Raw genomic sequence first — 24,031 nt, 5'->3', positions numbered from 1 at the left:
TGTTACCTTCTGTAGCTCTGAGAAGGGCCTGGCTCTGCCATTTTTGTCCCCATCGTTGGATATTTACACACAGAACTAAGCTCCTCCTGGGCTTCAGCTTGTCAAGGCCGAGCAACCCCAGAACTCCCAGCTCCTCCTGCTTGCCAGGCCATTGGCCCCAGTATTTCCACAGGGCCTTGCTGTGGCCCTGCTGAGCTGCATGACGTTCCTTTTGGCCCATCCCTACAAGCCAGTGAAGTCCCTGAGGATGGCAGCACACCATCCCTGGTGGTGGAGATGTGGCACTGAGGGACATAGGCAGGGGACAAGGTGGGGGTTAGGGTTGGGCTTGGGGATCTTGGAGGTCTTTTCTAAGCTGAATGATGCCATGAATCCCCCTGGTGAATCCATGCTGACTGCTCCCCATGACTTACATGTCCTTCAGGAGTCTGGAGATGGTGCCAGGATCGGCTCCCCCAACACCTTCAGGCTTTCTGAAGGAGTCACCTTTGCTCTCTCCTCATCCTCAGAAACATCCCTGATCACCACAGCCTCCCCAGGACTACCGAGAGTGACCTCACAGTGGCTCCCAGAGCCCCCATGAGTGCATCCCAACAGCCCCCAGTGTGCACATCCACGTCCCTCATCAGCTCCAACTCCAGCTGAGCTGTGGCTCCAGTGACAGACGACGGCATTGAGTGCAACCTCAGCGAGGCTCCTGCTATTTCAAGCTGCTCCTGGGCAGTGCAGGAAGGGCCAGCCCTGGAGGGAAGGACTCATTGCATTGCTCTATCCCACCCAAATTACCCTGCCCAGAACTTGGGCTGGCTGCACACAGGGCACCAACCACACTGCATTGTGCTAAGAAAAGCATTACCTAAAACCCAGCGAGATGCTTTTTCCTTCCATAAACAGTTTGACTTTCCACATACGCGCGTCTGCAGTCTGGATTTCAAAGCGTGTGTTTGTTGTGCTACTACCGAATGAAAAGGGAAAGAAAAAGAAGGGGGAAAAAAAAAGCCCTCGGATGGAAAATTGGAGCTGGAAAGGCTGAAAGGGCTCCAGGGGAAGTCTGCAGCAGTCGTGCGGTTAGGAAACGTCTGCAGGTCCTGCTGATGGACTCACTGGAAAGAGGCTTAAAAAAGGAAAAGCAAAGAACTATTTTCATGCTGCTGGGAGATGGTGACGTGGACCAGCCCCCCAGCAGCTGAGGATTTGGGGTTGTGCCATGCTCCAGCCCTGTCTGGCTGCTGAGGTGTGGCTTTGCAGCCCATGCCCAGCTGCTCGAGGTGAATTGCAGACCAGAGAATGGTTGAGGTTGGAGGGACCATCTAATTCCAACCCCCCTGCTCCTGTCCTCCTCTGTCCTAAACACAAAATCCCCATGCAGGTGCAAAGAACTCCTATTTACCTTAACAAGGTTACAACCCCTTGTCAGCATCAGGCAGGGATTTCCCATTGCTTGGAAGATTAATATGGGTAAAGAGGGCTTTCCCAGGTGAGATCCTTGAGTTAGAGGAAATCATTAACCCCAGCACAGGGCTGGCAGCAGGGACACGACATCACAGCCTCTGTCCCCTCCTCCTGATGGAGAGCCATGCCCTTAGGAGCAATGCCAAGTCCCAGAGGAGATGGAGCACCCAACGTGAGGCTGCAGGAGCGGCTGCGGCTCTGCAGGGCTTTTTGGCAGCACCAGGGGTGACCTCACTGCCGGGCTCAGCAGTTTCCAAGCTATTTTTCTTTGCCTGCCCACCAGCAAAGGGAGCTGCAAATAGCTCTGTAACACAAGGCGGGCGCTGGCAGCTTTGGGAGGTGGAAGCAGCGTGGGGGGACAGCGGGTCTGCCCTTAGATGCCCTATGCCTTGGGGTGCTGGCAGGCCAGGAACAGCCTTTTATTGGCCTCTGAATGCTACAGGGAAAGGCAGATAGATAAGGACTACCTGCCATATGCCAGCCTGAATGGGTGCCATAAATCTCTGCATCTCCACACTGGCAGCGTTTGCAGCCTTGTGAAGATAAGGCCGCCCTGCACACCCCAGCAAGGTGCCTGGGTGGATGCTTATGTCTGTTTGTATCAGCAGCCCCCATCTCTGTGCAGTTTGGGGGCAGGGTCCCGGTGGCATGTAGCAGGAGATGCCCACAGCTCTGCCCCTGCTCAGCTGGGAGCACATCGCCCAACTCAGCCACAGTTCCCACTTCTGTACAGAAAACACGGCTGTTTTTGAGGCCTGCAGCTCACGGAGATGGGGCTGGGCTCAGCAGAGGGAGCCACAGACTGTGCTGCTGCTGAGTCTGCTCCTCCCAGCCCTATTTCTGCATCTCAGGGTGTCAGTGTGTGACCAGGGCTGCAACAGCAGCCTGAGCATCACCAAGCTGAGGGGACAGGTTCTCCACGACCCGACTCGTTTTCCTTTATTGCAACAGCCTTTCCTGTCCTCCTTTCTTTCCTTCCTCCATCCCTGCCATCCCCGTGTGCTAACACCTTCCAGTGATGGGAAGGAGGACCCAGCCAGATGTGCACTGCCCTGGGCTGACCCCCCCCCGGCCTCTGAATTCAGGTCCCAATGGAAAGCATTAATACAGCTCTAAGCTGTAATCCTATGTGACTTGAAAAGCAAACGCATCCTACAAGTGTGTTATAAAGGTGACATCGATGGGGCAGATGTTTGGGCTGAAGTTTTTTTGCCTCCCAGTAATGAACTTATCCACAGACCTGCAATATTTATGACTAAAGGATGAACCCTGCCTCCTACACTCTGGCTTGCCCGAGCACCTTTAAAATAGTTTGGTGGATCATAGAAGCACAGAATGCTTTGGGTTGGAAGGGACTCTTAAAGACTATCAGGTCCCACTTCCTGCAATGCACAGGGACACCCACAGCTCCATCAGTGCTCACAGCTCATCTCCTGACCTCAGGTGTCTGCAAGGTTGGGGCACCACCACCTCTCTGGGCAGGCTGTGCAGTGCCTCACTGCCCTTATTTAAATGGACCCGTATAATCCAACCACTCCTATGACAGATCTTTAGCTTTTGCTCCACTGTTGCCATCAGATCAGTAATGCAAATGGAGCAGTAAAGCCTCCTCTGAAATATTCCAACATCAAAATCACAGCATAAAGCTGATCAAAAAAGCCCACCAAACCTTGATATCCTTGGGTTATTACAGCAAAATTTGTCTATGATGTTGTGCATGGTGATTTAACTGATGTCCCTGATGTTACCAGCATGGCCCAAAACTTATTAAAAAGAGCTTTAATGTTTCATATCCTCTCAACTACCAAACCGTGACCGCAGCTTTAAATACAACTGGAAGGCAGGCTTTGCAGCAAGGTTATTTCCAAGAGTTCAGCAGAAGGGTTTAGCCAAGGCTCAAAGGGCAGAGCTGACTGCAGTGTCTTTCCCAACACTGATAACCACATAGAGACAGCAGGGGCAGAAAGCAGAGGCCATGTAAATGAGCAATCCGAGCTCATTAAGCAACTAGGAGCTGCTGGAAGGTTGTGATGGCTACATAAAGCCACCAGGATCATTCAGTTTGGAAATGACCTCTAAGATCCCCATCCCCAACCCGTCCTCACTCCCATGTCCCTCAGTGCCACATTTCCATGTTCACTGAGCGCCTCCAGGGATGGTGACCCCACCACAGCTCTCTCCTCTGGGCTCTGAGCCGTAGACTTTCAAGCTATTTTTTTCACCTCAATGAAAACACTATTTCACATGATTACAAAACCAGGGAGGTTCCTTTCAAATCCCACACTGTTGGTTTTGTTTCTGTTTTGCTTTGTTTTCAAGGCAGGGAATAGAAAATCTCTTGCAGAGACATCTGCTTTGCCCAAAAGGCTGTTTCCCACCATAACCACCAGCTTCAACACACAACCACAACGAGAACAGAAACTCCACTTCACAACAAAGGCAATTCTTAAAAATGCTCCTGAGGCTTCCCATGAGAGCCATTCCCAAACAGGACAGGCCCCTCAGAAGGAACACACGAGGCTGGAGGGCCTTCCCATTCATCACTCCTCTGTTTGTGGCCACCACAAAGCTCACCCACCAAGCTGGCAGCACCCAGTAGATCCCCCATCGCCTGTAGCCCCAGCATTTCTGAGTGCCTTTTCCCACCCTCATCTGTTTTACCCTGTGCTTTGACACAGAGATGTAGATGAGAGATTCATAAAGTGATGGTGACTTCCTTAAAAGCATTTAATTCCTTCTTCTTCCTCCCATTTGCTCATCTAGGCTACCATCCCTTCCAGTGTCTTGGTTCTGCAAGTCTTTTTTATTATTTTCAAGGATTCATCTCTGAATTTCGGAGGTAGCTGCATCCCGTGAGGACACCAGAGCCAGTTCCTTTAACTCAGCCTTCCCACCCTGCAGGAGCAGCTGCTGGCACCAGCTGAGCTCACTGCTTACGTGGTACACGCTGGGCTGACTCAGTCAAGATAAAGCACAAGACTTCATCCTCAAGGTTTGATCACGCCTGCATCTTTTCTGCTGTTAGGATATATTCATTTGGGCAAATTGAACACAGGAGCATTTAAATTCTCATCCCTGCTGGCTCTTGCTCATTTCACAGAGGCACAGCCCTGGCTATGGGGCAGCAGAACTCACTACTGATCCTCCCCATCAGATCATAGAATGGCTTGGGTTGAAAAGGACCACAATGATCATCTAGTTTCAACCCCGAGATGCTCGGATCCAGCTGGGAGAGTCAAGGACAGAGGCCCTGGTCTATGGAGAGACCTCCAATGATGCCTTCAACAGGGCTTCAGTCCTCAAAAGGACTCTATGCCCACATGAACCCCAGTGCACACAACATCCTCCAGAGCAGCCACTGCCTCCCCTCTTCGTGTTGCTGAATTCTCTGATACTGAAGACCAGAATGAGGGAGGTTGCACCAACCTTGAAGGAAGATGATTTTGGGTTTTTTTGTGTTGGTTTTTTTTTTTTTTTTCTGTTGCTCTGTCAACAAACAAACTGCTGCTTCAGAAGAGAAACTGAACATCATCATTACAAGGCTGGAGCATTTGCAAGCACTGAAACTACAGGGAAATATTGGTGGTAGGTGGACAGTTGGACTGGATGATCTTGGGAGGTCTTTCCAACCTTGGTGATGATTCTATGCCACCACCACCCACCTCATCCTGTGATGCCATCACCTGCCAGTCACCAAGGATGCTACCACTCCAAAGGATAATACTGTGCTTTAATGTTTTTGAAACAATGGATGTTTTTGAGACAATGGACACTGATGAGGTACAACAGCAGGCTGTACGTACTGTATACATAAACACACTGGTTGTCATTAAAGCTGATGTATTTGACATGTTCCAAAAAAAGTGCACCAGTCTTACAACAAATAGGGGAACAAAATCCAAGGCCACAAGTATAGAGGTATGTTTTAAAGACTACAGGTCACATGGAAATAAAAAACAGCAGTGGTGAAATACGAACTTTATCCTGAATAGAGATAAGTGGTTAAAACACAACCATTTCACTACCTCAGGAGTAAGATCGTGTTTTACAAAGCCTTAACTTCAAACAACTAAAGCAAGCAGAGAGAAACAAATATGTTTTTGTGCACCTCTTTGGTCCCCAAGTTCTCCTTCCAACCTAAAAAGGAGAGAGTTTTACATTGAACTTCAAGCAAGAAAGACTTAAGGCTTTTCATCTGGATGTGTGAAACCAACGCTGAACTTGAGAGAGGCAGGATCTGCTGTCAATAAGGAGAACTAAAGCCATAGAATTAGTGTATTTTGTAAGTGTCCATGATAGCAGACAGTTCTGTAGCACCTAACTCAACAGGTCTAGCTTGCCAACCAGGAACTACGATTCAGGTTAGCTGAGTATCTTGGGATTCATATTCAGCAAAGCCAGGGTGACTACGGGGACCTGCACTGCAGGCATCCCACACCACAGCTGGCATTGTCCTTGTTTTGTCTCCTGTCCTTAGTTTGAGGAGGGTGGTTTTCATTTGCACATCATGTTTTCCCAATTAAGAGTTACATAACTCCCATTAAAATCGTAACGGAGTATAAGAAGTTCAGCCCAGTTCAGCTGCCTGAAACTTTTTATACCAGTGCTGCCACATACAGAGGTTGCCACATAGACAGAAAACTGCAGTTTAATTCATTTTGACGCCCCTGGAAATGCTTTTCTCAATTGCTCTTATGAAATAAGCTGTAATTTCAGGTTGCTTTGCCCCGGAATGAACTGCCATCAGGCAGAAACACAACGTGCTCTGCTCAGGATTTCAGTGCTCACCTTTGGTCCAACGTTCATGATGCAAACCTTGGAATGCTTGAAGAGAAATCCTCATTTTGAGATCAAACCAGATCTAGCTTCTCAGTCTAACTGGTGGAAATCCAAGGGGGAAAACTTAAAGGCAGGAAAAAATACCTCTTTGGATATCTTAGCTCTTTGCAGACAAATTCTGGGTCTTCCTCCCAAAACCCCATTAGAGTTTGCTTAAAAATAGTACGAAACTGACAGTTAAAGTGGTGAGACATCCTGAGGCACAGAGAGAAAGGTGCATAAAACCCTTTATATATTGAGATAAAATTGCGTTCCAAATCATTTAGAAGTGAATTCCCTGCATGTTAAAAGGTTAGGAAAAATGTGTTTTAAATTCTCAAGTACGACAAACAGAGTTAATACTAGCAAGAATATAAAACACCACCAGAGGTAACATCTCAAAGAGGTATAGCAGACATATCCAGACACTGAAAAAGCCACTGCAGGACTTGTAATAATGACCCAGAGACAATTCAGAACCATCCTTCTCACCAAAGTTACAGTACTGGCAGCATGTAAGTGGTCCTACAAGGATCCACAGCCGTTTGCTTCCTGTGCTGCACCACGTTTATCCCACTAACATTATTATTTCATAAATATCCATTTCATTCCCAAAGCACACTTTCCCCCTCACAGCAGTATACTCTGCATGGTGTCAAGAACCACATTCAACCCCCTACTCGTAGCCTGTAGTTCTGCAATATCAGCACAATTGGAGATCCAGGAGCAGCCAACCTCATCATTACATTTTTCATTTGCCATCACAAGTCTTTTACTGAACAAAGACTATGACAACAACTCACGACGATTTAATTTAAGAGTGTGACGTAGGAACAAGTAAGAACAGACGGCGACACTGGACAGAACAACCTCCAGAGTGCATTTAGAGAATAACAGTTTCAGCTCCTGATGAGTGTCAAGAACTCTTCACGGGTCTTTGGGTCTTCCCGGAATACCCCCAACATTGTGCTGGTTACAGTTTTACTGTTCATTTTCTGTACCCCACGCATTACCATACACATATGCCTAGGAGAAAGGAGAGGAAGTCAGTAAATGAGATGTACTATGAAGAAATAAGAAGTGCCATGAAGACAAGTGTTTCTTACAGGGTCGCATTAAACTCTGTGGAAAAATAAAACCAAAACAAAACTTCCACATCTAGAAAGGGAGTCAACTCTTTGAAAAGGTAGATAATAGCAGGACAAGGGGAAAGGGTTTGAAGTTGAGGGAGGGAAGATTGAGGTTGGATGTGAGGGGGAAGTTGTTTGCTGTGAGAGTGGTGAGGTGCTGGAACAGCTGCCCAGAGAGGCTGTGGATGCCCCGTCCATCCCTGGAGGTGTTCAAGGCCAGGTTGGATGGGGCCCTGGGCAGCCTGGGCTGCTCTGAAATGTGGAGGTTGGTGGCCCTGCCTGTGGTGGGGGGTTGGAGCTTCGTGATCCTTGAGGTCCCTTCCAACTCTGGCCATTCTGTGATTCCACGAATGGCAAACTGTTAGAAGGGCCAATGGACATCAGCTGTCCTCTGGGACAAAGAAAGTCAAGCTCTCAGCTTCTGAGTGCTTTCTTCTCTCTGTAGATCCTAGGAAAATCCCACCTTTCCAATGTGATCATCACAAGAACATGCTTGTTGCTAGACTCAAGCTCTGCTGCACTTGGGGATCCTGTGCAAATGGGACAGCTGACCCAGTTGTCATATTTCTGCAATGGTTAAGGCAAGCCCACACTTCAAACAGCTCCAACCCCCTGCACTGAATGGCAAAGATCAGTCCTGCCTACCTCCTCTCTGCCTCAGGTAAGTGTCAGACAGCTTAGAAGAGTAGAGGCAACACACAGCAGCTCTGCAGCACACAACTGTTCACACCCAGCCCATACACTGCTGCAGAGCAGCTCGGGGTAACTCACGTAGCTTCGATCACCACTCCAACTCCAGCAGGCTGTAAGGCTTCTGTGATGGCTATTGCAATTTGTTTGGTAAGGCGTTCCTGGACTGAAAGGACAACAGGGAGTTCAAGAACCACTCTTAAAAATGACAAGCTTAAATGCATCATCATTCCCTGCAAGCATCCTCACTTCTAAGCATGCCTGTCCCTTCTGCCCAAGGAGGCTGTGGATGCCCCATCCCTGCAGGCATTCAAGGCCAGGCTGGATGTGGCTCTGGGCAGCCTGGGCTGCTGGTTGGTGACCTGCACACAGCAGGGGGTTGGAACTGGATGAGCACTGTGCTCCTTTGCAACCCAGGCCATTCTAGGATTCGAGAATTCTGCTCCTTGTCCCTAGCCCAAGCTCTGCTCTCTCCAAATGAATTTTATTAATACCAAACCCTAGCTTATATTTTGTACCTTGGAATAAATATTTTATTTCCTTGTTTATACTGGGAGTCATTTTCCATTACGTGCAGGAGTTTGTATTACTGTGACTTGCAGTTATGGTAATTATACAGTTAGATTTTCTTGCTTTCCTCTGTTCTTCTATTTACTTTTTCACATATTTACTCACTGACTTTACTGCTACACTATCCACTCCCTACACTCACAGTTTCCCTTTACTTTAAGAAAAGGATATAGAGTTTTAAAAAAAAATTAAGGAGCAAATTAAGGGAGGCTATTGTCCTCCAAAGCTTTACTTCCTGCAGCTATTCACCAGTTTGACACCTAACGGCCACTAAGACTTCTGTTGCCACAAACAGGCCAAATTCAACCACAGGACAGTGAGAGCAGACTGAACCTGATCCAAAGCCTTGGAGCAGCTCTGTAGTTTCCTCTGCTTCTGCAGAGCAGCAAACTTCCTTAATACAGCAGCTCTCAGTTCATCTCTTCAGACAACACTCCTTGAAGGCATGCCCAATTATCTGGAGGAGAGCACACCTCCAGCAGCATCCGGCAGCTCCAGTTATCCCTTGCAGCTGTATCTTACATTTATCCCACGAATCAGTTCCTGCCTACATTCATTTTCATAGGCACATTTTACCCCTCAGGGGAAATGCAGAGGCTAAGTAAGGAGACAGATGAGAAACACCTCTTCAAGAACGCATTGTTTTTTCTTCACTCTCTAAAATCTGAACAGCTGTAGCCCACCTATAATTACACCAAGCGAAGGGCTGCACAAGCAATAAAAAGAAGATCCAGTTGTTTACCTTGTAGTCTTCTACTGTATATCTCCACAATCCTAGAAGAGAAAAAGACAATTTGTTTTAGTTATTCCTTCCCGAATATTGTCTGATCTTCACAATTAACTTTCCACTACCAACAGATCACTCAATTGATCAAAGTTCTTCCTGGAAATCCATCCAGCAATGCTTCTGCTCAGCCCCTGGTTGGCATGGCTCAGTGAATTCCCTTACCACATTGCTGGTTCTAGTGGCAGGTACCCCTTGCCTGCTCCCCCACCATTTTAGGGGCAAACCTATCACTTCTCCTTAGAGCTTCTTTGCTTTGGTTGTTACTTTTGAAGCATTTGTTCTACCACCCACCTGGATCACACACTTGCAATGAATCCACAGCCAAAGACTCCCTGAAAGCTAATCCTTGAGTTAACAGACTGCCTACCAAATGCTGTTTTAAGGATGTTTGGATACTGAGATTCCCAGAAGGCTACTGGCCTTAAGCAGAAGATGTTCTAGATTCCTACATTTAACTAAGAGCTGTGGGAAAATAACTGTTTTTATTAGACGTGGAGGTTGGTGGCCCTGCCTGCAGCAGAGGAGTTGGAGCTTGATGATCCTTGAGGTCCCTTCCGAAACAAGCCATCATATGATTCTATGATAAAACAGATACTCTCTACCCATCCTTCACATTTCAGTGCAGGGTTCACCTTGGTGCTCATCTCTAATAGGGTTTCACAAATGCAAGCCATCTGCAAAGCAATTCGAGTGATGGTTTGATCATCTATCAACACAGTGCTGACACCCACATATTTCAAGGAAAAAAGTCCATGGCTGCTCTGTGACTCAGCGAGTTATTCATGCAGTCCTTATGCATGCAGACCAAATGCTTAATTACACGTCAAGTGGCCATGTTAAAAGTTGCTCCAGAAAGATTCAATACCCATCTGGTCAGAGCAGACAAAAACCAGACCCTGCCTGAGGCATCACTTACAAGAAACATTTCTGACAATGAGCCTTGCCTGCTGCTTTGGAGAGGGAATTATATGCAGAAAGTCCCCTCCAGAAATGAAATGGTCGTGTTATAGCTATTCTGAACAAAGCAACATAATATTTAGATATTTAGAAACGCAGTCCTTGGGGTTTGTTTTGTGTGTGAGAAGTCCTATAAGCATGTCTGCGTGAAAACAGAGGTGGTGTTATCAAACCTGAGCTTAAAATCCAAGGAAAAATGTTTGTCTGCTGAATGCAGGTCATCCCGACGGCAGGAACACACCACATTAGACTAATCCTATTATGAAAGATTAGGTCTCCAGTACCAACAGCCTCACAAATCTTTGTGTGAACACTGGTTGCATTATATAGGGCGAGAAAGGGAAGCACTATTTGGCCTACAGATCTCCTCATGGCGAGTACAGAAAAGCAAGCAAGGATAGAGAAGATTTGGTTATACAAGAATCTAATCTTTTCATTATTGTAGGATATGGAAGTTTTACCCTCACTTGAAAGAGAAAAAAAGGGCAATATTTAATCTTCAGAGAACAGTGCAGAAAGACAGCACACATCCAAACATATTTCAAACTGAGAATAAATAGTGGGAAAACTGGACTCTTCTAGCACCATGTTGCCACTTGCATTAAGGACCATTTGAGACAGTTTTAAACCAGCAAATTCAGAGGCAATTGGAATCGCATCCTACAATATCAGGAGGCAGCTAAGTGCAGGCATAGTAAATGTCTACCACGAAAATTCGAGTGTTTAACTGTGTCAGTCTCTGATCAGAGCAAATTCCACTCCTGCAAGCGCTGCTAGAAGATGTGAAGCTGGTTGCCCTGTAATACGAGGTTCAAAACGTGACCTCCCAGGGCCCTTCTGCTTCCAGCCCAAACTCACTGCTGTGCAAGCAGAGCACAGAACAGAGATGGCTGATTTTAAAGCACTGCAGTGTCACGCACCACACATCTCTTACCCACTAAGAAAACTCACAGGCATGCAGAATTACTAGGCTAATTCTCCTTAGTGTGATTGGAACTACAGAAAGATTAACAGATGTATCAGGAAAGTATAAGTGTGCCCTACGTGGTTTTTCTGGAGTACAGCCACTGTTTTCAGGTTCATTTGCTGCAAGACATCCTTCCACTCAGGTGCCCAATCATCTGCCCAGGTGAGGGATCTACCATCCCCATGAAATTGTCACCTTATAACACACCTCAGCAACAGCTGATCCAAGGGCACTTGCCAAGGAAAATAATATTTTACATAACAAGTGGATTTCTCAAGCATATCTTAATTGCTTTCTTTCTAAAGCGGAGCCTTAGCAAAAAAGTCTACCCCATGACTTTCTCAGCAAGCCTTAGGAGAAAGAAAGAAATGTCAGATTTATCAGATGAAAGCTTTGGATTCAGATCCAGATGGTGCGTTCATTTGCACGTTGAGATCCCTGCTCTTATCAGTCCATATACACGCAGATCTTTAGCTGCTAGAGATCCCCACCGTGCAGGCTGATCTGCCTTAGGACACAGCCAAGACTCTCCACTTGTTCTTGCTTCTGGGTTCTCTTTCAACACCAATGTTTTGGACGGATGGACATACAGAAGTGTTACGGCTCTATTCCAATCAACTGTGATATTAATTAACACAGAGCTCTTAGACTCATCTGTCCTCTCCACACACACACACACAAATGTGTAATGCTGAGGATTGGTCTAAATCCAAATCCAGGACACAAAGTGTGCTGAGCTTCAGAGGGGGACAAGATTAGCAGGATTAACACAGTTAGCACAGCGTGGAATCCTTTTTACAAATTAGCATCACTTTCATTACATCAACACTTACCTAGCGAGCTTGCTGAGGCCAAGTACTTGTTTGTTAGGAAGATAGCCAATATGTACCTAGACAGAGGAGAACAAGCCATTAGCAGAATGAAAACCAAACGTGTATGAAACTCATGCATAGAGAGTGAGATGTGCATATGTCCCAGTAGTGTGAACAGCCCAGAAATCTTAGCATGTGAGAGGAACAAGCCTGAAAAATTAACTGTGTGGAGCTATCAAAGGCTGTAATGCCTCGTGAGGTCAGCGTCCTGGTGCAGGATAAGTTGAGTGTTGTGAGGCAGGAGAGGAAAATCACAGTTCTCCAAGAGTCACGGCTTATGTTCCAAGTCTCAGGAATGCCACAGAGTACTGCTGCCTTTAGGCACAAAAAGCAGTACTTATTACTACTCAGCGTAGCACTGTCCATCTGACATAGCCATGCTTTTCTTTCAAGTCCTAAAGTGGATAAAGGGAGGGAGAAGGACTGTAATTCCAGTAAAGGATCTGATGGCAAGAAGTACTTTGCCACCAAAACCAGGCTGCACTTACTGCTGTTTCTCTGCTATTACTGCTTTAATGCCAACTCACGTGCTACCAGTAGTACCATAGACCACTGTATGAATCAGCCAGCTTCTGTCCTGCTTGACCACGGACTGACTGAACACTCATCAGGAACATGTAACTGCACTGGGCTGAAATGAGTTATGGAGTAGAAAAGTGCTCAGATCCGAAGGGAGAAGGAATGGCATTCAGCCTCCTGTTAGAAGGCTGCTGAAATCAAGTGGGCTTACACTAGTAACAGATTACAAACCAGCACCTATGTCACTGTATCAGAGACTTGAAAAATTAGCCAAGATAAGGTAGGGGAGTATTAGTGTAGGATTCTGCCTTAGTGCTTTGCCTGGAGGCCCCACCTCAGAGTCCTGTTTTGCTGTACCTGCAGGTAGAGGTATCACAGCACACCTAATTACCTGGCTAACTCGCTCATTCCTATCACTTCTGTTGGGTAATCAACCCACTGACACCTGAAAAGACACGAAACATTTCAGATAAAGTAAGAGACATAGAAATAAATGCTGAATCTTGTTCCCCTCAGAGTGATTTGTGTGTGTGTGTGTGTGTGTGTGTGAATTTCTGGATTTTATTCAACATAGAGCTGCAAATACAAGATCTGCTGATGGGTATTTGCAGCCTGTTTGATGGACCCAGCAGGAGAATGGTTAGGCTGAGAACATTTAGAGGTGTACCCAGGCATTTAGCAGGCCAGTATATGAGCAGGACCGACTCAGTGCTTGTGAGATTTCTCCAAAGCACTCAGGCTAAACTGCTAGATGTAAAAAGAATGCAGGTATTGCCACAGAAGTAATGAAATGAACACACACAGACTGAGTAACCAAGAATAACAGGCGAAATATAAAGCTTTCACAGAAACAGAAGTTATTTTGTTCTCTGGTAGAAAATGCTAACAGTAAGAGAAGAAAGCAGAGGAAAATGAGTTGACTCAATAAACAGTTGGTTTCTGTCTGGTGTTTCATTTTTGGGGGACAGTTTACTTGGAACATTTTGTGGTACTGATCAAATTTTACAGATTACAACAGCACTTGCTCCTCTGTCCCGGGAGCACTCAATGGAGAACAGATGGATCAGAAGGTCCACCCTTCTGTGCTCTTACAAGAGTGAAGAGGCTGAGGTTTTCAGAATTACCAACACTGAACTACTCAAGTTCACAGACGTTGTTTTTGTTGGTGGTGGGGATCCGGGGGCAGCATTAAGTTGTTGGTACCACCATCTGAAACACCAGCTCTGTTCATGGGAGTCCCGAGCCACGCAGCCTCCTGCTAGCCCATTTAATAGAGGGCTGCTAATCAGAAGTTTGTTCCATTCACAGAGGCACTGGATAGCTCTGAGCCAGCAACTAAATCCGTGACGGAGGCAGCGTGCAGGGTGAGCTGGTTTAATATCAAGATGTCTGCCCTCGAGGCTTGCTGCTGCTTCACAAAGAAGAGCTTTAATGTGAAATGTCAGAAACCATTAGATTAGTTAGACTAGGAAAGGTTGAGCATAGAGCTTTAAATCCAAATAAAACTCACATTAAGGAGGTCTTTCTTATTTGTTTTCTCTGGAGATTAACTTTTAGAATCATAGCCGTAAGCAGTAAATACTTACAGCTTTAAAAGCTTTGTAGTTATAGCTACAAAGTCTTTTACATGTGTCTTTTATCATGTATTCCCACGTTTGTTTGACGAGGAAGAGTTACCTTTCCAACAAATGGAACGAGGTGATGCTCACACAATGAGAACATGTCTATGTCCTTCACAATTACCATCTCATCGTGGTCTTCGTCAAAGATGGCATCGTTCAGAACATCTGAAATTAAACATTTGCATTAAGAGAAATACATGCACGAGCATGGAAGGTTCTTCCAGCCAGTATCTCAGCAGATTTGTGGCTCAAAAGTATAGATTTTAGGGCTAAGCTATGGGAAGCAAGGAGTAGCATCACCAGCACACTTTGGTTTGGATACAATCGCAGCTACATGTACACTGTGTCAAAAGTCAGTCTACAGTGTTCTATTTGAATAACAGTTTGTGCCCAGGTTAGAACAAATCCAGCCTTTGTGTAACTTCTAGCATCTAATATCAATTAAAACTACAGCTCATCAAGCCAGCAACGAGGAGCAGAGCACACCTCTACATGGGCTTCCATTGTGCTTGCACATACCACAAGCAAAGCTGAGCCTCGGGTTTGAGAAAAGCTATGGCATCACAGTGATTTCTGCAGCTCCAACACCAGCATTGCTATCCTCCAGTCCACGTCCAAACGATAGCTTTGCATCTCACCCTGAAGCACACCAGGCAGCAGATGTTCAGGCATATGCAGCAGTCAGAAAGATCTGTAGCCAAACATCAGGGGGATATTTGCTGTTCTGCACTGAGAGCATGCAGTTGTATACCCCATCTGAATTCTGCATCTCATGTTTAATGGAGAATTAATATGGAGAAACCCACGAAGAGGAAGAGCTGGCTCAGTAAGGAAAGGAACATGTAGCATGAGACTTTGCTAGTCCCAGAGCTCAGCACAACAGATCCTCAGTTGGTTTTCCAGATTTAGCAGCCCCCCAGTGTTAAAGTCCCCCAGAATCCTTCAGTTCAGGTTACAGCAGATTACTGTGGTCTCCACAAAGAAAGGCTACAGTAAGCCAGACCGTGTTTGGAGAGGTTCAAAGTAGAACAGCCCCAAGGTAAGGGAGCCTTTTAGGAGACAAGAGACAACAGCCGTATAGAAGAGAAAACAGAGAGAAAAACGGAGCGAGGGAAGGGACAGAAGGGCTGACAATCAGCACAAGGAGCTCTGCAAAGAAGTTAGCTTGAAGCTACACACACTTGGAGTCATTTCCAAGAACCAGAGTAAGACCCACCATGGCAGTAAGGGAACAAGGAGTCACTCTGTTTGGCTCTATGCCTTTATGCCTTCCCCTGACATGCACACACACCTAATGGCCACCATCTGTTGTCGATACGTATCATCATCACGGAGCATTTTAATTTCCTGCTTGCTATCAGCACTACACAGGTAACCCTGGAAACTGTGCGCAAGATGTTCTGCCTGCTATGCACGTCCTTCCCAAGAAGGGCTGGAGACCTGCAGAACAGCAGGGCTGAAGCCCAGAAGGTTTCTGAGCAGGGACAGAGGGCACGAAAAGAGGCCAGGAAAAATTTTCATAAAGGCACGTGATTTCGTGCATCAAATTTTACTGCCCAGTTTACACCAGACACTGTTGGAAAGGTTTTTGATTACGTGGGAAGCATCATGCTGTTGTATTACTATGAATGCAGCCAGAAAGAGACAGAATTTGGAAGAGAGCAGGCTTGGAGGACAATAAAGAGAAGCCAGAGCAGTAATGCAGGCTCTCAGCACTCACCCCGCGCTCCACAGATGTGCCATTTCCACAGCAAAAAGGCAAACAGTGGTTTCACAAAACCTGCTGCTATGCCCAGCACTGATAAAACAAAATCCAAACAGATCCCAGAAGCATCTCCAGAGCAACTGGTGCTGTTATTAGACCACCAGCTTGGCTCACACCAGCACTGCCAGCAGCGCATCGGGGCCTGATGTTAGATATGGATTTACGTCAGCACAGTTGTGGAGCAGAATGTTCAGGACAATCAGAAATGTTCACGTCCTCGTTAAGAGCCACCATAATGTGCGACAGCGTTGTGTCACACAGCAGAAGGTAATTTGACATGGAAAAGTCTGGTATTAATATACACACACATAAATGTATGCACATACAAACTCATTGATGATATATATATATATATATATATATATATATATATATATATATATATATATATATATATATATATAAGTGGATCCTTAGAGACGTCATCCAAGGGGCCAAGATCAGTTACCAGAATCACAGAATGGCCAGGGTTGAAGGGACCTCAAGGATCACGAAGCTCCAACCCCCCACCACAGGCAGGGCCACCAACCTCCACATTTCAGAGCAGCCCAGGCTGCCCAGGGCCCCATCCAACCTGGCCTTGAACACCTCCAGGGATGGACGGGGCATCCACAGCCTCTCTGGGCAGCTCTTCCAGCACCTCATCACTCTCACAGCAAACAACTTCTCCCTCACAACCACCTGAAATCTGCCCTCCTTCAACTTCAAACCCTTGCCCTGCCATTATCTACCCTTGTGAAAAATTGAAGAAGGAAGGAGCTGCTCGGCTGCAAAACTTCTCCAGTTGTGCCCACAGCAAGCTGTGTCAATTGGAACAGCCAGCACCTTGAGGAGGAGGGCCAGAACCCACAAAGGAAGAAAAAAGCTTTGTGTTAACCCCTCTGCTACCCCTTCACCACTGCCAGGTGATACCAGGGAGACAAAGGCAAAACAAGAGGTGAGACAGAAGGCCAGCACCTGACTGTGCTGTAAGAGTAGAGCTCCAGTCACCCCTGTCCTGCTTGAGTCCTTCCAGCTCACTTTACAAGCTGCTTCTCCTGAAAAATAAGCACAGTTCAAAGTCTGTGTCTGTCTCAGCACCTCCCATACACACACATCCTTTCGAATCCAAGCCCTGAGTGGCGTCAGACAAGTCAGGTAAAGGTAGCTGAGCCAAGATGCTGGACTGCATCCTGCTGTGCCTTAATTCAACAAGGAAAACTCCCTCCAAGTGCCACCCGTGTAATCCTCCATATCAAGAAAAGGACAAGATTTGCACCCCCTCTGCTTACAAGGAGGCTGGCACATCCATCCACAGTCTCTCGGCCCTTTGGGATGATACTTTCCCTCAATTCACCCTGCTTTCATTAGTCACAGCTGTGCTCAGTGCTGCCACCAAACCCTATCAATGCACCAAAGGAGCCTGCAAACATCACTACTTCCATTCTCTGCCACCCAAGAAAGGCTGAATGAACTTGTTGCTTAAGCCCACGTGCATCACGTTAAGGGAATGCAAAGGTTTGGATAAAAATACACAGCTGAAGGAAGTGAACAAGAACAAGCACAGAGTTAGGGACAGTTATTCCAGTTGATACATCCGCCAGCCCAGATCTCATGTTCTGATATAGAAACTTCATTGGGCTGTTAAAGACTAAACAGTCATTCCTGCTGCAACTCCTGAAACAGATCAGAATTAATTTCCCCCTTTATCTTCCTCAAGAGTTGATTAAAAAAAAAAATCATAACCGGATAAAGACAGAATGAGAAAGACCTTTCAGGACTTTGCGTCAGAGCTCAGCAAAAAGACCTGTTGCTATAGAAACTATTTGCATAGCTTTAATGTGACACGGGAAAGCAAACGCACCTCTGGCAACCAAAGAAGATGGAGCCCACCCAGCAGCTGGCTCCGTGAGGGGAATGGAGGATGACAGCCCTCTGTAGAGCAGCACTGCAGCATTTCAGATGCCTGGCCTTGGCTAGATCTTTCAGATAAGAGCCTGAGATGGTTGTAGGATGCTCTCGCTATGAGCTGAGTTGCTTCACTCCAAGGAGGAAGCCAAGCTAAGCATTGCTCACTGAGATATAGCAACCCAGCTCCTTGAGCTCAGCCATCCTGGTAGCCATAAGCACAAAGTTCTCCCTCTGCAAGGCTCCAGACTGCCCTCACTCACATGGTAGAGGTGGAGGATGCTCCAAAGAGCCCAGAGACAATGGGTTCGTTGAGATGGAACCAGCTGAGGCTCAACAGCAGATAATTTGGCTGGCTTTATTGGGCACTTCCACTCAATCTGAGAAAAGATGGAATTGACAGAGCAGAAGACCTGAGCTAATAGATGAAGGCATGGTAAGGAAGCCAAGAAGAAAATTGCTATAAAATCTTTCAGTTGTTGCTAAATGGTAAGATTGAGAGTCAAAACTGACTGTATGTATTCATGCATCGATACTACACAAGAATTGCAGCTAGAGAGAACATTCCAGCCAAGAAACACAAGAAAATTATTGCAGTTTTTCAGTCCTGAAAGGTACCAGGAATTTATTATGCATAAAAGGAGGAAAATCAGGCTAGAAAACTCATTCATATAAAGAGAGTTTGTACTCCTGCAGAAAGTTAATGACTTCAGGTTGCTAAGGCAGAGGGTGGACTGGGTATGCCAATTCCCAACAGAATCACCATCTGCTTTAAGAACTCTTGAACAGCTCTAGGAAGAGACCCAACCTAAGCTGTAATGAGGCTATTTTAGCTGGCAATAAGAGTTCCAACGCTGCAGAGAATAATTAAATAGGCATTAGCACCACGTGGCTTCCTTGCCACCGTGTACCTTCCCAACAGGAAGGAAGCAAAGCATCAGAAAAAAGGATTTACAAGTTTATGACTAACATTTCCGATTCCATCACTGTCACACCAGAGGACTGGAAACAGACATTCTGCCTCAGAAAGGAACGTTCTTTTTGGAAGCAAAACTTAATTCTTCAGCTGCCAGAAATTACACATCTGGTCCAGCTCTTTTACAACTCACGTTGAAGAATTAAATAAGGAGAAAAAGCACCAGGACTGCTCCGCTAATTCTAGCCATCAACTTTATGGATTCATTCACCCTCTTACAAAGAGGCTCTCCACGTTGCAGAGAGAGACTGAAGTCTATTCATATGAGTCACGGCAGACTCTCAGATGAAGCTAAGATAAGGTCTGGAAGTTGTTTTTTGCCAATATATTTCTTAAAAAGAGGGAAATCAGGGCTGCGGAGATGTTCATTAATACGTATCTGGATTTCAACACCTCGTTTCTTTCTGAAAACGAAACAAATGAAGATCACAGATGACATAACAACGCTTTGAAAAAGTAACATGAAAAGATCAGAAGTCTTTAGTAGCTTAAGATCCAAGAGGTTAAGATAGTCAATAAACTCTGGGGGAAAAATATAAGAGTATGAAATTTGGTGTTGCTTGACTACTAATGGTCAGGGAGGTCACCCTGAGAAGGCCCAGTGCTGGAGCACAGAATTCTCACTGCCTTCAGCACCAGGGCTGGGGGTTGAGAAGCACCCCAACATCTTACCCTGGACAATCCCTCCTCCTCAGCCTTCAGTTCAAAGAAACAAACCACAGCCATACTGCTGATATTTATGTTCATACATTAGGCTGTAGTACCAGTGGAAAGTAAGAGAACCAGCAGTGCTTTGCTTCCAGCAACAAACCACTGAAGCAACTCCTCAGCTCTCAGCAAAGGGCAGTGCTGCTGGTCAAACAGCCTTGTTTGTTTAAAGCACTGCCTATTTCTATGCAGACACACACAGTCTCAGCAGGTGTTAAATCTACTGGTATTAGACCTCACCTGACCCATCTGGTGGTGCTCAACGATGGAGTGATGGCACCAATGGACAAAGGGAGGACAACTGATGTCATCTATCTGGACTTCTGCAAGGCGTTTGATACAGTCCCACATCATAACCTCATCTCTAAGTTGGAGAGACATGGATTGGAAGGGAGGGCTGTATGGTGAGTAAAGAATTGCTTGGATCATTGCAGCCACAGGGCCGTGGCCAGGGGCTCTACGTTCAGATAAAGGCTGATCATGAGTGGTGTATCCCAGGGTCTTGGGATTGGCACACTTCAACACCTTTATCAATGACACAGATGATGGGACTGAAGACACTCTCAGCAAGTTTATTGATGACACCAAGCTGAGTGGTGCAGATGACACAAAAGAAGGAAAGGACACCATGCAGAGGGACCTGGACAGGCTTGAAAAGTGGGCCTACATGAATCTAATGAGGTTCAACAAAGCCAAATTGAGCTAATGGGGGACACCCAGCCCATGGCAGAGGTGGGGCTGGAGAAGCTTTTGTGTCTCCAGCAACCCAAACCATCCTCTGACTGTATGATTTTAACAAGGTTCAACACACCGAAAGGACAGCTGAACCTCCTAACTTGATTGAAAGCTGCACACCAACTGGAGAGGTCTTGCAGCTTTTATTTACACCAGCAACTATTTAGCAAACATGCCTCTTAGCTTGAAGTGCTTACATACAATGAAGACAAGTCAACTGCCCCCTGTAGATGCAGGGAGCCTGTTCAGCTTTGTCTGATGTTTCCTGCAGGACTGTAAAGGAACAGGATCTGCTGTACAGTGTTTTGTTTTCAGACTAGCATCTCTGATGTGTGCTGTTTCTGAAACTCACAAGATTGCAATTGAAGACTTCAGTTGCAAGTTGGTCTGCAGTTCTGATTTCCATATATTCACCCATTTACTGTGTATCATAGAACAGCTCGACTTGGAAGGGACCTCAAGGATCACAAAGCTCCTATCTCCCTGTGGCATGCAGGGCCACCAACCTTCACATTTAATACTAGAGCAGGATGCCCTATGCACACATTTATGCTTTGTAGCATTCATAGTCCAATGAACAGCACTTCCAAGCGTAACATTAAGCATTTATTGAAGGAGGGACAGATCTCCCCAAATTCTGCCTTTGTGTGTTTGATAGAAGATTGCCCGAACAACTACAAGGATGCTGAAGGCTGCCAGCCAGCTATTACAGCTCAGATTACCTTGATTAATCAAAAGAACATGTTTCTGTTTTGTTGTCATCTGCTTCCAGAATGAACAAGCCAATAAGTCTGACCCTGGCTCAGGGAAAGAAAATGTTCTTGTGTGGTCATGCAGAAGCACTGAGCGAAATGAAGAAGTAAAACTTTTGGTATCTTACAATGGCTACTAATATACACAAACTCAAAAGTAAACTGCTAGCATCCTTAGATCTGCTCCCCAGATGGATTTTACCTGAAACCCCCAGGGGTATCCATGCTCCTCCAATAAAAGTTTGATGGCCTCCACCATAAAATGAGATCAATGCATTAATTTGAACACATTTTGTCAAGGTGAGAGCTAAGGACAGGGGCTTTAGAAACAGCCAGGATTAATGCACACAGCAGGGGGTTGAAAGTAGATGATCATTATGGTCCTTTTCAACCCAGGCCATTCTACGATTCTATGAAAGGGAGAACACATCTAGAAAGAAGACTGAAAGCTGGGTTTAGATATTCAGCAAATCAACTCTACTGATGGCTCTGAAATGCAATATTGACCAGCTGCAGAAGACAGATAAGGATGAATAAATGTAAAGCAGGAACGTTGTTACTCTGCGCTGTCAAGCTAGGAAATACACCTGCAACAGAAGCTACGTCAGTTTTTTCTGCTACTCACAGAAACCTGAACAGAGAGGAAGGGCAGAACTCAGACGTAATCCTCCCTACAACACAAGATTTATTTATGGAAGGATAAAGAAGTACGACAGCTTCCAGCACCCCGACTGCACTCAGAAACACTCAGTGGCAAATCAAAGCGAGACACCATTCATTAACAAACAGCAGGCAGCTGAGCTGTGACCAACCACATAACTCTGTTCTTGCTTACTGTCGGAGAAGTTCGAGTCAGAAACACCAAACACTGCAGATCTCCTCTGGTGTACTTTTCACTGCCCCCTGTCCAGCCTCCCCTAGATTTCACAGCTTGGAAATACATTACACCATTTTGTGTTTTTGTACCATATGGAAAAGTAAAATTAAAGTTGCTTTCCCCCCCCCCCCCAACCCTCCCTTGGTTACCCAAGCAGAAGGCTGACTTCGAGACCTGTAGCTGTACTGCATTCCCTGCTTCAGCCTGTCTGATTTTCAGCTCTGTGTTTCACAATGCACTTAGGACCCCCCATGCAGAACTGAACTCCACACCAATTCACAACTCCAACCACCATATATTTTGCTGGCTGGTAACAAACTGTCCTTCGGCTACAGTTTTTCCTCCCCTCTCATTTCACTACTAAGAGCAGGAAGACCAGAAGCACAAGAGACAACCCACCCAGCACAGGAAAGGATGCCTGCATCACAGCTTCCTCTTATTTCCTAGAAAAGTAGCAAAACAAAAAGCAACCCATGAGCACAGTACCTAACAGAGAGAGTAACAGGTGGATAGAAACAGTGTATAGAATCATCCTAGAATGGCCTGGGTTGCAAAGGAGCACAGTGCTGATCCAGTTCCAACCCCCTGCTATGTGCAGGTCACCAACCAGCAGCCCAGGCTGCCCAGAGCCACATCCAGCCTGGCCTTGAATGCCTGCAGGGATGGGGCATCCACAGCTTCCTTGGGCAACCTGTTCCAGTGCCACCAAGGACGGCCGTTCAGGAGGAGGTACCCAGAACCACTCTGCTCTAAGAAACACACGTTGAGATTGGGACAGATGAACAGCATCCCTCATTATCCAGCAGAGCAAAAGTTTAGGGTAAATTAACAGGAATCTGTCAGGTTTAGCTGCAGCAATATTGAGAGAAGAGCTGAGAGATAACAACCTCTCAGCATGGAAATGCGTTCAGAAGAAGAAAACCCCGCTTGAACCAGGCAGGTTGGGCATGAGACCTCCTGTATTACAGAGCAATAAGGAGACAAGTGCAGCCCCAGAGCAGGGTGGCGGGGGTGGGGGGGTTGGAGATTCGTCATCCTTGAGGTCCCTTCCGACCCGGGCCATTCTGTGACTCTGAGCAGACAAAGTGTCGTTGTGCGCGACCTCCATGAGGGTCCATCCCAAACACGGCGTGCGGCGAGACCGAGCGAGAGGACAACCCAGCACCGACGTGAAGCTGAACACCAGGCTCGCTCCTAGAGACAGAGCAGCAGCTCCCAGGGCGAGTTTAGGACGTGACTTCGCAACAGGAAGAACTGCTCAGCGAGTCAGCGCTGCGAGTTACACGCAGAAGGGCTTCGGGGAAACGAAAAGGGAAAGCGAAGCGGCAAGGCAGCCTCCGGGTTGAGCAGCGCCCGGCTCAGCGCTCGCGTCCCTCATCCTCCAACCGAAACTCACCTACCAGCGTCAGAAGGAGCGGAAGGGGAACCGCAGGGGAACTCCCTCGTTTCCCAAGCCCCGTATTACAGCACTACTGAGCGCAGCCCTTACTGGCACGGCTAAGAGGAAGGAAGGCGAGGTGAACCCCCCCCTCCAGGTGCCTACCCGCGATGGTTTCCTGGTAGCCCTTGGTGAAGAATTGCATGGCGGTAGCCGCCCTCCAGGGCGTCTTCAGCAGCCCCTGCCGCTCGGGATCCTCGCCCAGCGCCCTCAGGATGGTGGTGTACGCGGCCGCCAGGCTGGGCAGGCTCAGCTCGTTGTCCTCCTCGCTGCGGGGCCGCTCGCCCCGCCACCCGTCCCCGCTGCCGCCGCTGGCGGCGGCGGACACACGCGGCTTCTCGGTGCCCAGCGTAGGGGAGGGCGGTCCCTCCCGCCGCGCGTACCCGTTGCAGCTCCGTGCCGCCGCCATAGGCGCCGGCAGAGCCGGCCCGGCTGAGAGCGCCAAGCAAACCCCGCTCCCGCGCACCCCTCCCGCAGCCCTACCACACTCCCGCCTGACTGAGCGCAGC

General features: G+C 46.9%; 1 protein-coding gene across 1 annotated transcript; it reads right to left on the bottom strand.

Annotated features, from left to right (window-relative positions):
- Positions 1-6,506: 6,506 nt before the first annotated feature.
- On the bottom strand, positions 6,507-24,031 carry GCH1 (GTP cyclohydrolase 1). The gene is made up of 6 exons (XM_085225892.1): positions 23,628-24,031; positions 14,440-14,549; positions 12,205-12,260; positions 9,403-9,434; positions 8,172-8,256; positions 6,507-7,296 (listed from the first exon to the last, which is right to left on the bottom strand). The coding sequence occupies exons 1-6, from the start codon at positions 23,929-23,931 to the stop codon at positions 7,170-7,172; spliced, it is 714 nt and encodes a 237-aa protein (XP_085082018.1). The 5' UTR covers positions 23,932-24,031; the 3' UTR covers positions 6,507-7,169.

This window comes from Meleagris gallopavo, chromosome 5 (genome assembly GCF_905368555.1).
Source record: "Meleagris gallopavo chromosome 5, MGAL_WU_HG_1.1, whole genome shotgun sequence".
Classification (NCBI taxonomy): Eukaryota; Metazoa; Chordata; class Aves; order Galliformes; family Phasianidae; genus Meleagris; species Meleagris gallopavo.
The sequence above is the reverse complement of the archived record's forward strand: the minus strand, read 5'-3'. Positions and strand labels throughout refer to the sequence as shown.